At 36.4% G+C, this 16,779-nt stretch overlaps 1 protein-coding gene across 4 annotated transcripts in view; it reads right to left on the reverse strand.

Annotated features, from left to right (window-relative positions):
* The window catches only part of Mpdz (multiple PDZ domain crumbs cell polarity complex component), a 161,504-nt gene that overhangs the window by 42,311 nt on the left and 102,414 nt on the right, over positions 1 to 16,779 (reverse strand). For 2 of the 4 annotated variants that reach the window (XM_042686636.1, XM_042686634.1), the window contains 4 exons: positions 13,161 to 13,253; positions 7,087 to 7,264; positions 5,761 to 5,871; positions 2,284 to 2,382 (listed from right to left, as the gene is read on the reverse strand). In XM_042686636.1, coding sequence (XP_042542570.1) covers positions 2,284 to 2,382; positions 5,761 to 5,871; positions 7,087 to 7,264; positions 13,161 to 13,253 — 481 coding nt within the window. The remainder of the gene's footprint in view (positions 1 to 2,283; positions 2,383 to 5,760; positions 5,872 to 7,086; positions 7,265 to 13,160; positions 13,254 to 16,779) is intronic. The other 2 variants (XM_042686635.1, XM_042686637.1) reach the window with 2 other exon arrangements.

Consider the following 16,779-nt stretch of genomic DNA (forward strand, 5'->3'; position numbering starts at 1 on the left):
ACACTGTCTCTTCCAATTTCCATAGTAAGACAGTAGCTGACCCAAGGTTGGGACACCCAGCGAAACGGTGAGCTTTGGTATGAAATATAGACTTGAGGGACTCATGAATTAAGTCTACATTTTTCTACTCTATTTTATTTTTCTGAAACTAAGACTCGGACTCAGTATCTGTTTTTGTTCATTGGCTGGTGCTCTACCACCTGAACCATACCTCCAACACCCTTGAACATTTTTCCTTTATAAAATCTCTCTCAAATAACTTGATTTTTTATGGGTACTCCCAGAAATATTTATGATTTAATTTTAAAAAAAACTTCTAATAAGAAAACATTAAACTATAGTCATGCTTGCAAATTAGAAATATTAGCAATATTGCAAATTAGGAATTATTAACTGCTGTCAAAAATCAGAATACCAAAAATACATATTTAACATTAAAACTACACAGTATCGCCTATGATTTTTCTTTGGTGATTTTAAAAGTTTTAAAAGTACACTTTCTTCTGTAAAAGCAAAGGACTGGTTGATTGAGGTTTAAGGACCTTTGAATTTAGGTTACAGAATCTGCTGTACAAAATTGTCCAGTTTATACATCATTGGCCAAGCAGATAAGAGTTGCTAGTTCAAATGAAATCTGTGATCTTCCTAAATGCTGTGCCAAATCTTCTCAAATTAATAATGTACAAAAATAAAAAATGCCTCACTTGATCCTATCTATACTCAGAAATCACATTAAAGAGAAAGGAGCTATATATTTTAGAATTTTTCTGGCTTAAAAAATACGTTATGAGGCTGGAAGGTGGCTCAGTGGTAGAGTGCTTGCCTCGCATTCATAAGGCCCTGGGTTCGATTCCTTGGCACCACATAAGCAGAAAAAGCTGGAAGTGGCACTGTGGCTCAAGTGGTAGAACACTAGCCTTGAGCTGAATTGTTCAGAGACAGTGCCCAGACCCAGAGTTCAAGCCCCATGATCAACTAAAAAATAAAAATAAAAATAAATATATTATGCAACAGAAAGTGTATTTAGCAGGCATGGGGCAAAAAAATCTAATTTAAATATCTCATAATTTAACAAATCCATGGATACACATTCCATGGATCTTGCTACATAATATTTTAGACTGTTGTTTTCCTTAAGAACAAAGAAACAAAACTGTTTACATAAAAACTGTCCAGGATTACAGACAGATGTTTACATCATGAATAAAACTAAAATTGTACTCTAACTGGTTCATCAAAACTAGCTTGAAGGATAACTAGGTCTTTTGTTTTACTGTCCCTGACATCTTCATTTTACTAAGATCACAGGGCTAGCTTGTTAATGACAATTTTAAAAATGGGGATTAATTAAAATATAGGTCTTTAGCAATGCTCATTTAGCCTATTTTTGGCAAAATGCAAAGTGCACTTGCAATCACTTCATGCCATGTATGTACACACAAAGGATAACATACATGTACCATAAAACACACGTGAAAATTTTATTTAGGCAAACCTTAAATGGTGTGGGAGCAAAAGGGTTAGTTGGGGAACAATGGAAGATAAATGTACTGGAATTCTGTAATCCCTACGGTAATAGAAAAACATATTCCTTCAGATATGGCATCATTATTATCCATATTACAATCACATGAAAACCTGCATATTCATACAATGCTCCTAAAAGAAATTTCTGGTAACTTTCCTTCTTTCCATGACCAAATTATAGTAAGTTCTTATTTTGTTTCAATCTCAGTTTTAGAATTAATATGAGACTATTCAAGATAGATTTATGAGTACTGAAACAGTTGATTAATTCAGGAGTTTATTTAAGCAAAGTATATGAATATTTACAAGACTCCTGCATGTACATATACATAATTATTTACACTGTCATTAACTTATGGGGGAACTTTTGTAACCATCTTGTAGAAAAGTCTGAAAATGTTTAAGCCAATACAACGTTTGAAGGAAATTAGTATGAAAGTAGTTTAGCTGTATGGCAACTAAACAAAAAGGTAAGTAACACAAATGTAAAAGCAAGGAAGACACTGGACTTATGATGAGTCTCTTCTTCAGAAGGGCAATTTAATTTCAGCTATAAAAATATCCTCTGTTAGGAATATATGGTTATGAAAGCACTGGCATGCCTTTTCCAAACACACAGTTGTTTGTTTTTATGTTTTGTTTTGTTCTGGCCAAACTCGGTAAACAGAAAACAAAGGCTGGGACAAAGGCACAGCAGTAACAAAGAACAAAACATCTGAACAGGCAATGGTGGTAAAACAACAGACATCATCCAACCTTGTCAGCGGTGAACTGGAGAGAGTCAGCAAATGGGTTAGTGCTGCTGAAGTTGTACTTAGGGTAAAGGTTGTGCGGCAAGGTAGGCAAAGGGGATTTCTAAAAGGAAACACAAGAGGTGCTGATCGCAGGAGAAATGAATTTCAAACAACTCAACTTTTAGAATAAACCTACTTATTCAGAACTCCAGGGTCTGTATCTAATCATTCATGGCATTTTCTTAAATACTGATATACTTTGTATCTAATAGCTTGAGTCTAATCAGTCTCCAAACTACAAAGAGGCCCGACTGTCAAACTAACCCCAAATTTCCTTATTTTCCTTAAATGGCTTCACTGTCATAGATGGACATGCATACATTTTATGTTTATGCTGCATGGTATAAGAAAACATGCTTTAAAACAAAAAATCTAAGTCTTTTTTTAAATTTACACTTAAAAGTTAATGATAGTTTTCAATAGTCTATCTGTTCCAACATACAAATCAAACATTTAATCTGCCCGTCTGAGTAACCTTTAGTGTTCCTTGATCTTGTTTCCCACTAAGGAAAAGTTTCATACTCTGACAGATATTAAGACTGATTTGGAGTAGTGCTATTTTAAAATTTAAAGACATGAAGAAATGAACTACCATACAATGGCATTTTGTATTTCTGTGCTTTTTTTTTTTTTTGCAGAGTAAGGATTATGGAGATAAATGTTTTAAAAACTTGTATAAAGTTTCCCATATTATTAGAAAATTGATGGGCTTTAAGTACTATTTGAAATCCTGCCTTACAGAGTGTCTTACAGCCTCTGTGGCTTGCCTACAGTGTGTCCTCAGCCAGGACTGTTAGGAGTTAGATATACACATTAAGGATAGAATGGTGCCTGCCAGACAGAATTTAGCATTTTCATGGTTCAAAAGAAGTGAAAAGTAATTTCCTCTGCACAATAAATTCTTTTCCTTTCTTTTTATGCCTGCTATCTTTTTTTCTTTTATTGACTATATGTTTCAAGGAAAATTGCAGACATTTAAAATTCATTTTGGCTCCAATTAAATGTTGGTATCATTTTTCTGAACAAAAACGTCCCACTGGCAGGCTTAGGATGTACAGAGGTAGTCACATGATACCACCCTCTATGGGGGAACCCTCTAGAAAGACTTTCTCAGTGTGCCTATACCAAAGCTTATGCCACATTACCCTTTCAATCTGCTTTCCCTGAAATGTTTTTCCTACAGAGGCAAGATGGGGGAAAGTTACAGCACAATGACATTTCTGTTCATCTCAACTTTTTCTCCCTGCTTTTCAGAGTAAAATGTCAACCCCTCCTTTACAAAAAAGGCGATCACAGACTCCAAGGAACATCATCACATATTAAAATCGAACTAACGACTGGGCAAGAATGAGAAACGATGCTAGGCAAAATAATTCAATGATCTGGAGGGCAGGGATTACGTCTGATCTTCATCCATAGTTATTTTTAGTTTTCAAGTGCCCTCTCTGTAGAAAAAAAAAGAAAACAAAACTCTGACAGCAAGAAACAGTTTCAAGAGAACTCTAGTTTCTTGATTTTGCAGTTGTTGTACTTTTGCAGATCTTACAGAATTAGAGTGTGGTGCTGAGAGCAGAGTGAAAGGTTCAGCCTGCGCATAGCAGGTGAAATGGTAGATCACTATATTATTAGGGAAAGATCAAGAGAAAGATTTTTTTTTGCTGAAAAGAATCAATGTTTAGTCTCAAAGCCTGATGAGAGAAGTAAGATTATTAATTAAGGGAGGTCTACATAAGTGGGACTACTCTTCAGACAAACAAGAGAGTCTCGGATGTTCAAATTCTAGTTCAAACTCTTAGCAACTTAAAGTCAATTGCTTGTCACCTACATATATTTCCAGGAAGCTTTAACCTCCATCCTCAAATAAAACAGTTACAACTGGGACTTGTGACTTTATTTTTTCACTTTTTTTTTAGATTACTAGAGATATTTCCACAGAAAAGTAACTAGAAAGGAAGTATATCATATATTAAGTATAAAATGAACTCCAATTTCCCAAAGCAAAATGTGTACTACTTGACTAAACACATCATAAGAAAGATTTATCCAGAAATAACTGCTATCTAATTAGGTCTCATTATACCTCATATAATAAAATGTGAATATTTTCCAGGTGTCTGAAACAGTATTATTCCATGTCATTACAAAATGTAACTGGCATTGAATAAAATGTTTGTAGTTTATGTTTTTAAAGAAATATTAAGAATCACTGTTCAGCAGTTTAGAATTTCATTGTCCTAAATAATATGAGTTAGAAATTAGGACGAAAAAGGAATAAAATAGCCAGTCACTAATAATATCATGCCAAGTCTATGTTTAACACAACACATGGAAACAAATGTAAAAAGATTTGTACTTACTTAACAAACTGAACAGAATTTATAAAGATGAAGCATGATGTAGCCCTACCATGTGGCAGATTTTCTATCTGATTGGATAATTATTACCTAACAATAAATATCTAAATGATTAAAAACTACAGATGTGATGATAACTTCATATATTAAGAACTACTAAATCCCTTCCTGAACTCAGACCACAGTTACACACCTGTTTTAACAACAAAGGGAAGTCTCAGTAAGATGAATCTAGCTGCTTTCTACTTCACACCATAGAAAATGGATGCTACTTTTTCTGATCCCATAAACAAAACTGTTTGCTCTCTTCTATCATTTGTATGTGAATATCTTAAATTTTTAATCTTTCAAGTTAAAATTCAATGCACTTTATATACAAAATCACATACATAAAAATCAAGTTTCAAGTTTTAGGTATGTTGACATATGTTGACATTTTTCTTCCCAAATGCTGAAATTATAAGCATATAGCTTCTAAAATACTTTTTAAAGTTATTTTATCTGTGATGACTGAAGGTAAAGTGGGTGACTAGATTTCTGTCTACTAGGAGTTGTACTGTGATGAGCTATGCAGTGATCATGCTGGGAAACAGCAATTATAAAATCACTTGTAAATAAACAAAGCCCACCTTATGGAAACCTAATATTCAGTCAGTGGGATGCACAAATGCCTCAAAGATCAGATTATGGGACTACATAAACTCAAAGAAAATATCATTTTTCTTCCTTCTAAGGGATTCCACTATAGGATCAGGAGCTATTCATCGGAATAGCAAACTGAGAGTCCTTTCATCAACTTCTATAACTTGTGAATATAAAGAATACTAGGAATTAACTACCTAGACACCTATGGCCACCCATAAATTCTACTTTTATGTGTTTTCAACAGACTTCAACTCTTTATTAATAGGGTGGTAGGAGTTTATAAAATACCTAAATGTTGGGGGAAAAACAGCAAAAGAAACTTATCATTAACTGTTCCAAGAATCACCATCTGTTCATACAGACAACTTGGCCCTTGCTTCATTAGACTCCAAGTTGAGTACTGTTTAGATACGCCTACCTTGCCCTTTGTGTTTGCTTACCCTCGGTCTGTTTATAATGCTCTGTACCATAAAGACTACAGGGCTGCCTGCTTTCCGAATGGCTTCCACAGCTTGCTCGTGGCTTGCATCTCTGAGGTCCATTCCATCCACCTGCAATGGAAGGCCTTATCTTAACATTTAAAGAAGCTTTAGAACGAAGAACAATTTGTGGTTCAGGAGTTTTGGATCCTAGAAATTCTGCTTCAAAAATAGATAATTAAGAATAATTATGAGGGTGAAAACTTTTAATCTGTCTATCCAATGGATACTCTGTTACTTTGGACACTGATTTCTGTCCCTGGTAATCAATTGGAATAACAACTGACTGGAACAAGGCCTCTGTTTCTGCTTCACTTTTCACTGTTCAGTTGCTCTTTTTCACTAATAAATCAGAATCATTAAAGAGAATATCTAAAGGAACTTCTTAGCTGCACTGTAGTTATGCAAGGCTCTGTGTTTTCTTCTACTTCATTATATCATGATTTGGAAAGTAGCTGGGTTATTTGTTTGTTGTATATTTTCTCTCTGTACAAGGAATCCTGAACTTAAAAACAACAAAAAATGTGATATCCAAGAAAATTAGATAAGGATTAGGTTAGTTTTGCAAAGGAATTTTGCAATAGACATAACAGTAGCTCAAAGCCAAGAAATAGTGCTCATTTGTTAGTAATTCTTAAATAAATATACTGAAAATGAAAGTTATTTTGTAACTTTCTATTGAACTGGGCTTGCTTGGATGATGATCAGCTCAGTTTAGACACTATATACATGATTACACACACACACACACACACACACACACACACGCGCGCGCGCGCACACACACACACACACACACACACACAAACACTCACATAAACACACACAAATAGTTTAAAGGGTCAAATGCTAACCCTATTAGGAAACTGGAATTTCTTATTCCTTTGTCATTTCTAATTACCAAGTAAGCTTAGAGTGTACACAATTTTAGGAAACAAAATAAATCAGTGCATCTTGTCATAGAACACCATTATCGCGAAAAGAATTATATGCATTTAGTTGAGAACTTCCTTCTGGACCCTAATAGGATAGCATAACGATACTTTTTCAGTATATACTAAGAATGGCTTCTAACTCTTTAATAAAACGAAAGTCAGTATTCATGTCTAGCCCATTATTGGAAAAGTTTACAAGGACATCTTTGCTCAAGTTCAATGAACATATATCCAGAACGAATAATTTGTTGGTCTCTATTTACTTAATTTACACACATTTTCAGAAAGTCTCAGTTGGCTTCATCAAAAAGGTGAGAGGTGAAGAAAGCTCAGAAAGCTCACTGGTGGTTACCTCTACTATTCTGTCTCCAGGTTTCAAGGTTCCATTTTTGCCAGCTGGACTATCCTCAAGAACATGTTTGATGAAAATGCCTCTCATAACTTCTCCATTGCTTAGACGACTCCCCATACCTCGTCCACCAACAATGCTGATGCCCAAGGACTTGCTTGGTTCTCTCCAAAGTTCAACCCTATAAATAATAAAATTTTAAACTCTCAGAAGAAAACACAAAAGAAAAGCACTGAAAGAAAAAAAATAGACACTCGGCTTTATCAAATGAAAACCTTTCATACATCATGCTCAACCCAGTAAAACCAAAACCCATAGGAGGAAAATGATATTTGGTAATCAAATACCTGATAAGGGATTAAAATAGTTTCAAATAATGATAATAAATATTTTAAACACAATGGCATTTGAGTAGTAAAAGGTATCTTAAAATACTTTACTAATTATGTATTTTGTAGGATCCGATGAATATGCATACATTTGTGAAACTGATTTGTTATAATACTGGACTCACTTTCCAAGCTAAGGCACAGACCAATGCAAAAGTATCATTTTTTTTTTAGTAACTCTAATACTACAGACATCAAGTAATCAGGAAATTCAGCTACCACTGAACAGATGGTAGCTTCTAAGCTTAGCAGCCAAATCCAGGGAAAGAACACTCCTGCACACACTGTGTCAGAAGCTTGTCTCTGGAGGAGTCTTTCTTGCCAAAGCAGACCTGGTCATTAACAATCAGGGCATGAAGGTAGTGGCTGACAAAATCCTACACAATCTGATTCCTCCAAAACTTCCTTCAACATCCTAAACTGTGCTTTGTCCACTCTAGGTACCACATCATCTTCTTACAGCTCCTTACCAATCTCATACGCTCCACATTGGAGAGTTCGCCAATTCCTATCTGCTTCCTTGCCTTGAATGCATTCCTTCTACCCACAAAATAAACAGATGAGGTGACATACAAAAGCTAAGAGTTAAGGATGGATTTAAAGCACGTATCTTGTAATATGATTTGCCGTGAGGTACTTGGCCAAGATGAGGAAGTAGCTTAGAATGTGTGTGTGTGGGGGGGGGGGGGGGGGAGATAGGGTGGAAATCAAGCAAACAGAGCAAAGCTCTGTTTTGTGGCAGAAGATATTGTGGTGCTCCCAGAGAATAGAAAAGGCTAAAGCAAGGATTCCTGCAGCATAAGTTCCAGAAAGGAAGGCTGGGATTAAAGATTTTCATAAACAAGAGGGAAGATAGGGAACTATTTGAATTATACACTTATCCTTTGGTTACCACTTTTTTTTCTGAACTGAAAATCTATAATCCTAGAAATCTTACCTATGTAATTTGAAAGACCCTTACAATGGTCCTTGATCTTACAAATCTTTGTGAATGAAGTAGTTACAATTCTATTTATCAGATCTCTCACTCAAGGAAGAATTTCTGTTTCTTAAAGCAGTTCCTAAAGTAAACTGATGAAGTACAGAAGTCATTTTAGCATTGTATGTACATATTTTAAAATTTAAATGCATAGGCAGGACTCTAAGTCATCTCTCTGAAGAAGAAAAAAAAAACGAGAAAAAAATAAAAGAAAATGTTCCTGGTGCAACTTGTGGTTAGTTTAAATTAGAAATAGATCATATGGCTTCTGAAATAATGCAAAAATAACAAATAGCAGCAAAAATTTACAAAGGGGTTTTCATAGTTCAGTCTTATTCTTCAAGTTACATATGTGTACATTTCTTTCTCACCACTACCCTACATAGCAGATACTGTTTACTAATTCCATTTCATGTTATATATTTATTTATTGCCAGTCATGGGACTTGAAGTCAGGACCAGGGCACAGTCCCTGAGCCTCTTTGTGCTCAAGGCTAGCACTGTAACAGTTAAGCCACAAGCCACTTCTGTCCTTTTCTCAGTATTTTATTGAAGAGAAGAGTCTCACAAACCTTCCTGTCTGGATTGGCTTTGAACCATGATACTCAGATTTTGGTCTCCTGAATAACTAAGATTATAGGAATGAGCCACCAGTGCCTGGCTTACTAATTCCATTTAAAAAGGAATGCAAGAATCACAGATTAAGTAATACGGGGATAATAGATACAACTATATAATCTTGTGTGCTTGGCAAAATTTAAATATACTGCATCAAAACTTTGGACCTTTAACACATAGAGAAGACAAAGACAGAGCTGCCAAAATGCACAGTGTTCATGAGCCTGGTTAATTTTTCAGCGGACACAGCATGGTAAATATCCCTGGGAATGAAAAAGAAGACCTATGAATGAAACATGTTATAGAACATGCTCAGGTCAGTTTGTTCTGCCTGTCATGTTAGCTGAGTTTTCAATTCAAACTTTGTTCTTCTGCTACTTAAGCAGGTAACATCAAGCAACTTACCAAATCTCTCTGTCTTACTTTTCTCAGTTGTGAAATGAAGGCTCTACATTGTTGAGCCATTGTGTATTACATTAGCTAAAACATATTAAATGTTAAAAGTTTTGACATATAACAAGTAATCAATAATTCTCTGATGATGACAGTGATGGTGATAGCAATTTCTGCAGTAATAGGAGAAAATACCAAGTTAATTCACATGACCAATGAGCAAGTATGTATCCCACCAACCCATCAATCTTTTCATAATTACTAAGACAAGGTGTCATTTTCCAACCATTGACAAAATACTCTTTAAAAAAAACAATTATGTGACTTGTTAGGGTGCAAGGGAAAAGGAACTCATATACTGGAAATAGAAATTTGAATTAGTATAGCCATCTTCAAGAGAATTTTGACAACTTATTTTTTGTACCAAAACAAGGGTTTGAACTCAGAGTCTGGGCTCTGTCCCTGAGCTTTTGTACTCAAGGTTAGTGCTCCACTACTTGAGCTACAGCTCCTCTTCCAGCTTTTTGGGTAACTAACAGGAGATAAGAGTCTAATAGACTTTCTTTCCCAGGTTGCCTTCAAACCAAAATTCTCAGGTCTCAGCTTCCTGAGACCCTCATCTAGTATTACAGGCATGAGCCACCAGGGTCTGGCTAAGTTCTAATGGAAAAAAAGAATATATATATATCTTTGGGCTGGCATTTCACTTCTGGATATAGAATTAAGACAAATTTACATACATAAGAATAAAGTAATAGACATTATCACTACTTAGAATTCTAATAGCAATAAAAACCATTATTCTAGCTACTTCAGAAGGCTAAGAACTGAGGATGGCAGTTCCAATCCAGCCCAGACAGAAAAGTCTGTGAGACTCTTGTCCCCAATAAACTACTCAGAAAAAGCCAAAATGGTTCTGTGGCTCAAATAATAGAGTGCTAGCCTTGAGCAAAAGAAGCTCAGGGACAGTGACCAGGCCCTGAATTTAAGTGTCACAACTGGCAAAAACAAAAACAAAAAGCTAGGAAATGATATGTATGTATGATACCAAATCTACAAATGGACATCACATCACATTCAAAATAGACAATCCATTTATATGGGGCTTGAATTTAGCCTCACACTTGTTACTGGGCTGTGATCTATCCATAAGCCGTATCTCCAGTCGGGTTTTTTTGCTGACTGTAGAGATAAGGCCTAGGGGACTTTTCTGCTTTGGCAGGCTTTGGATTGTGATCCTCCCGATCTCAGCTTCCTGAAGAGCTAGAATTATAAGCATAAGCCACAGGTGCCTAGCTTATTTTACAATTGTAAAACTAATGATTTGTTAAAAAGTATTCCTTTTCCTACAACACAGTAAATAGTGTCAACTTCATGAGTGGATGTCCTGTCCCATCATAACTCCAGGGATATGGAACATGTCCCTGTTTGCTAAAAATGCTGATTATTCTGGTCAATTTCCTTTTTTATAACCTATACACTTTCCCCCCAAAGTAACTAAATGCTTCTATCTATCAGTAAACATAGCTTATCTTGTCTAAAAGGATTTACCAAAACTTCAAACACTTTCTATGCAGAAGGGAGTTTTCATTTTCAGAGTTAATGTGATGATCAAAGCTGAGGAAAAAAATATAAAAAAATTTCCAGTCCTTAAATTATGTTCTTTCTTGCAAGAAAATTTTATCGTTTCTGTGCTCAACAACTTTTTACTTAGTAACTAATCATCAATATTATGTCATTACTGACTAGGCCAAGACTGTCTGTAGTATGAAGTCTGTTATTAAACCAGTTTACAAATGTTGCTGAAACCTAGCAAAAGATTAGGCAAATTAGGCAAAGTCAAAACTGGGTTTCAAATACAATTTTCATTCACTCTAGTCATTTTGTATATTGCCTTCTTAAAAGTATTTTTCCTTTCATTGTTATTAAAATTAGGACAACTTATCTTCCCTCCCCCCTAGGGTGTTATTGTTTTCCAGCAAAATTCAAGTTTATCTATAATATTAACCTACTACAGAATAATATCATTGACATTATTTTTACTTCTATCTACAAATAAATAAGACACCCCCTTATAATTTTTTTTGCCATAGATCTAGCACTTCTATATTCTTTGCCCAATGTTGGAAGTATTGTAGAAAGACAGCACTGAATTTGTTTTTGAGGCAAGCCAAATGTCTATTGAAGAAATTTAAATTAAAAACCTATTTTGGTCAAGCACTGGTGGCTCACACCTGTAATATTAACTACTTAGAAGACTGAGATCTGAGGATTGTGGTTCAAAGCCAGACAGTGCAGAAAGTCTGTGCGACTCTATCATTTCAACTATCAAAAACCCAAAAGTGGAGCTGTGCCTCAAGAGGTAAATCAGCCTTAAGCGAAAAAGCTAAGGGACAGTGCCTAGGCCCTGAGATCCCCAGGATAGGTGTGAGAGCACACACACACACACACATACACACTCACACAAATGAATGTGTGGAAATGCTGTTTCTTTGAAAATGACATATTTTGAAAATATGATAGATGGATGTATTTAAGTTTACTTGTGAATAGAGAAAATCATCACATCTTATTCCATCCCTGGAGCATTTTTTATTCTTTTTTTTATTGTGAAAACATCGTACAGAGAGGTTACAATTACATGGGCAAGACAATGAGTACATTTCTTATCAAGCATTGTAGCCTCCTCCTTTGTTTCCCCTTCCCATCCTCCCCCCACCCCTGCATTTTTTATTCTTATATAACAAATATTAAAGCTTATGAAGTACAAAACACTGTGGTAACAGTTAATTTCAGATCTGTTTGGAGAGAATGTCCAATACTTGCTACATTTTTAATTAATTCAAAATGCTTTATATTATTCTTTGTTTCATGTGTCTCTCAATCTTGCATAGCCAAGTACATTATTACTTCCCTGTTATCCAGAAAAATCATCAAATTCCTATCTGAGTCTACATCAGGACTTAACAAATGGGACTCAAGTTGATTTTATTCAGCACAAATATACTCACATGCTATGTGATGCACAGTTATATATTAGACAATAGAAAAGTAAAGTCATCTTTTCTGCTATATGTGAAACATAGTAGTATAATGTGCTTTAGCTTAACTCTGTGAAAACAGAACTGCTTACATAATCATTTAGAATATCTTTTTCAATATCTGATTTCTACAAATACAAGAGAAAACTAATACTTTTTAGAGAGTTCTAGGCATTGGTGGCCTACACCTGTAATTCTAGCTACTCAAGAGGCTAAGATCTAAGGATCATGGTTTGAAACCACCACAGACAGGAAAGGTCATGAAACTTTTATTTCTAATTAACCACGAAAAAGCTGGAAGTGGAGCCGTGGCTCAATTATAAGAGCACCAATCTTCAGCAAAATAGCTCAGGGACAGTGCGTAGGCCCTGAATTCAAGCTTTAGGACGGGCATGTGAACATGTGTGTACACATACACACCTTTACAAAGTATTACTAGCTACTTTGGCTCTACTGTATTCCAGATTCTTAAATATATGTTAGTTTTCACCCTGTTAAATACACATTATTTTCTCTATGTACACATGAAGAAGTGGAAGGTTAGGAATATCAAACAACTTGTCATGTCACAAGGAGCAAGCTATAGCATTTGAAATGACACCTCTGCCTTAAACATATCTATCCACTTTGTGAGTAGAAGACAGAAATATCTCTTACCGCCTGGGCTGATTCCAATTGCTATAGGCTGCATTCTGAAGTTCACTTTCTTCTCCTTCTCCTTCTTCCCGTTCTGGTAATTCTGGAATGTCTCTGGTTAAAGGGTTAAACAATGAGTATCCCATGCAATACTGTTTCATAGGTACTTAATGTGATTGGTTAGGCTAAAAATGTAGAACATTTTTTTTTTACAGTTACCAACGAAGATTTTTTTTTTTTTTTTGGGTCCGGTCGTGGGGCCTGAACTCTGGGCCTGGGCACTGTCCCTCAGCTCTTCAGCTCAAGGCTAGCACTCTACCACTTGAGCCACAGCGCCACTTCCGGCTTTTTTCTTATGTGGTGCTGAGAAATTGAACCCAGGGCCTCAGGCATGCAAGGCAAGCGCTCGACCACTGAGCCACCACCAACGAAGATTTTTATTCAAGCTTACAGTAGAAAGTAATTTTAGTAAAGAAAAAAGAAGTACTGGATAAGCAGCAACATAGTTATTTTAACTCAGGAGTATTAAAACAGGAATTCTTTGATTCCCTTAAGTGATGGTCTTTGCAAAATGGATCTTAAAGAAATCTTTTACTAACCAATTTGATAAACTAAATCTAACTATGACCAGTAATTTTATTTCACTGTGGGGTTTTTGGGAAAATGTATGCTAATTTAAGGCCAAATGTATTTCCATTCTTCTCCCCTTCCCTGACATTCCACTCTCCCTGCTGTTACCCCTCCCTTCTGCCCCACAATGGAAGAATTTCTGAATCCAAGCCGTTTTCTGTTTTGTGGGTCTTGAAGGGATGTAGTCACAGTGATATATATTACAGACTTGGCAAGGCCTAAAGAGGAGCTTGGTATAAGAGTTTTTCTTCATGAAGACCTTAACTCTGGGGTTATTCCCACACTTTTCTTCCAACGTAACAGCTATGCCACCCTATTTTCTTCTGCTGAAAAACAGAAGGAATTTCAAAAGAGACCAGTATGCTATACTTAGTTGTTACAGGGTTTATAAACACAATGTGAACCTCAGGCTTTTGGTTTATTCTAAATGTGAAATTCTCAAAATTAAAACTCCTTTCCCATGAAAGAAACCATTCCTGAAACTAAAAGAGGAAGAGAGAGACTATTTACAAGCACTTAAATTTCATTACGTAGAAGAGCAACAAGACAAAAAGGCAAGAAGAGATACTAAATTATTTCCTGGAAAAAATGAAAGAAAAGAATGTGAAGAAGCTAATAAAAGCTGGAATTTTAAGGGAAAACGATTCAACAAATACTTCCTGAATTCCTACCATGCACCAAAAGCTAGCAGGACTATATTGGTTATAAGCATGCACATTTTTCTCTGCTCTGAAAGAATTTATCATCAAGTATGCCAGGAATTTAGCATCTTCACTTCCTAAGGGTGAACCATATTGCTCTTTCCATTTTAGAAGAAAATGCTTAGGGTCCAGCTTCATTGTGGGCCAGAGGGCCCAGGTGCAGAATATTCTTTATAGAAAATAGTTTACAATAAATTGTGTGCCCCATCTATTAATCACTTTTCATACAAACTTAGATTTTTGTCAAATACTAATTATGTAAAAAAAAAGTCCTGTCTGTTCACTGGTTTTAAATTAAACTATAATAACTGTCAAGACTATTTTTTACTGGGGTGGCCCCCCAATATTGGGGTCTGTAATCAAAGGAACGAGACTGAAACAAAGTAAAAGTCAGACAAAGCTATATTTTGTGCCAAGCATCTAGAAACAGACTGACCAGTCAGGGCCGCCTCAGCAGAGAGCGAACCCCATTCATCTGCAAGGGCTAATTTTTATAGGGAACAGGCCATGCAGTTAGGCTGGCCACACACAGATGGCCAATAGCATTGCAACACACGCACAAAATTGCACAGTCTGGCTACTTGGTCACGCAGGTGACCAATGAGGTTACAACTTATCCCTAAACAGTTGTTTAAACTAGCCTACCACTTTGGTCAGCCTATCACATGGGTTTGGCGAGGTGAGGGGGGGGTGGGGTTGCATTCCTTGGTGGCGGGTGTTACATATGTGCTGCTACTGATTGGATGTGTCCACCTGGCCTCTATACTCTGTTATCAGAGACTTGCAATCCACATTTTTCCTAAACTTGCAAACAATAAGATGATTGTTTAACCAGGGTGGAGTCACATAGGCTCACTGGGTTCTAACATTAAGATGGGTCCCAACATTTTTATTTCTTGAAAGTTATACTTTGCATCAATAAATAACTCTGTGAAAGCAATAGAGAATGGTTAAAATGGCAAAGAAAATCCATTATAATATTGGTCAAAACAACATGTCCACAAGTTCTTTTAAAGCAGAGAAGATTATTAAATTTTAAATATTTGATCTTACAGGAACTATAAAGTCTAAAGAAAGTATGTGTTCAAATTATATCCATTCTCCACTGACAGGAATAGTGCACTCTCTCAAATTACTTTGAGGTAGGTCAGAGGTCATATAATCCCAATAATACACCTGACTTAAACGTGATTCACAGCATTTCTGGTGAGCAAATAAATGTCTAGGTTCTCCTTAAAAACAACTTTCCTCATCTGACCTTAATGATAGTGAAGTAAGAAGGTCAGGTCTGGCTGGCACCATATTGGCCACATGGTAGATTTACAGGGTCTGTCACCTTGTCATGCTGAAGGAAGAAACCCCCTGCCCATCACCTGCCTCCTGGGTGATGGGTGTGCCCGGATCCCTGGAGGCAGGGGCAGACACTTGGCTGATAGGTTACTGAATCTGTCAGTCCAGTGTCTGGGACTGGGAATTTCCTGTGGATCTGCCCCCTGCACCGACCTTTTTAGACCTGGACCAGCCCAGGCAGCATTGCACCATGCCACGTGTGTCTCCATGATGGTGTCCTGTGTCCTGTCTTCTGCCTCATCTCCAGTCATCATGGCATTCCGGTTCAGCTCTCCATGGAAGCTGAATTGGCTTGTGGTATTGTTTTTGTTATTTCTTTCCTGTTTAGCTGTGTTACATGTATTTGGGGGCTGCAGGCCTTTGTAACAATGACAGGCGGACTACAGCCTGTTAACTGTAAAATAAAGTCTCTAGAATTTCATATTTCAAAATATGGCTTTTGGGATGATTCACCTTGCAACAATAGATATTTTAAAACTGTAGCAATGAATTCTATGTGCTATAGACCCAACTCATTCATTGGTTTTGTGTCAAACTCACCTTCTATGCAAGCTGAAAAATTTGGTTTTAGATGAGGCTGGGCTCCCAAAAGTAAGTCTGACCATAGGGCAAGACAGTTGGATACATTTCTAAGAATGGACAGTCTAAAACTTACATCAAGGAAATGAAAGAAAAACAGTCCAAGAGAAGCCCTCATGTGAAGGTTCTAAGACAAAGAGGTGAAGGTTCTAGGGCAAAGGGATGAAAGTAAAGGCTAAACCTCAACAAACAACTGGAGAGACAATGACATAAAAATTGACTAGAAAGGCACATGTAATAAGAAATTAGAAGGGGGCTGGGAAGGTGGCTCAGTGGTAGAGCGCTTGCCTTGCATGCTCGAGGCCCTGGGTTCGATTCCTCAGCACCACATGAGCAGAAAAAAAAAAAAAGCCGGAAATGGCTCTGTGGCTCAAGTGGTA

The sequence above is a fragment of the Dipodomys spectabilis genome, unplaced genomic scaffold (genome assembly GCF_019054845.1).
Source record: "Dipodomys spectabilis isolate Male_0828 unplaced genomic scaffold, ASM1905484v1 ptg000098l, whole genome shotgun sequence".
NCBI classification, from domain to species: Eukaryota; Metazoa; Chordata; class Mammalia; order Rodentia; family Heteromyidae; genus Dipodomys; species Dipodomys spectabilis.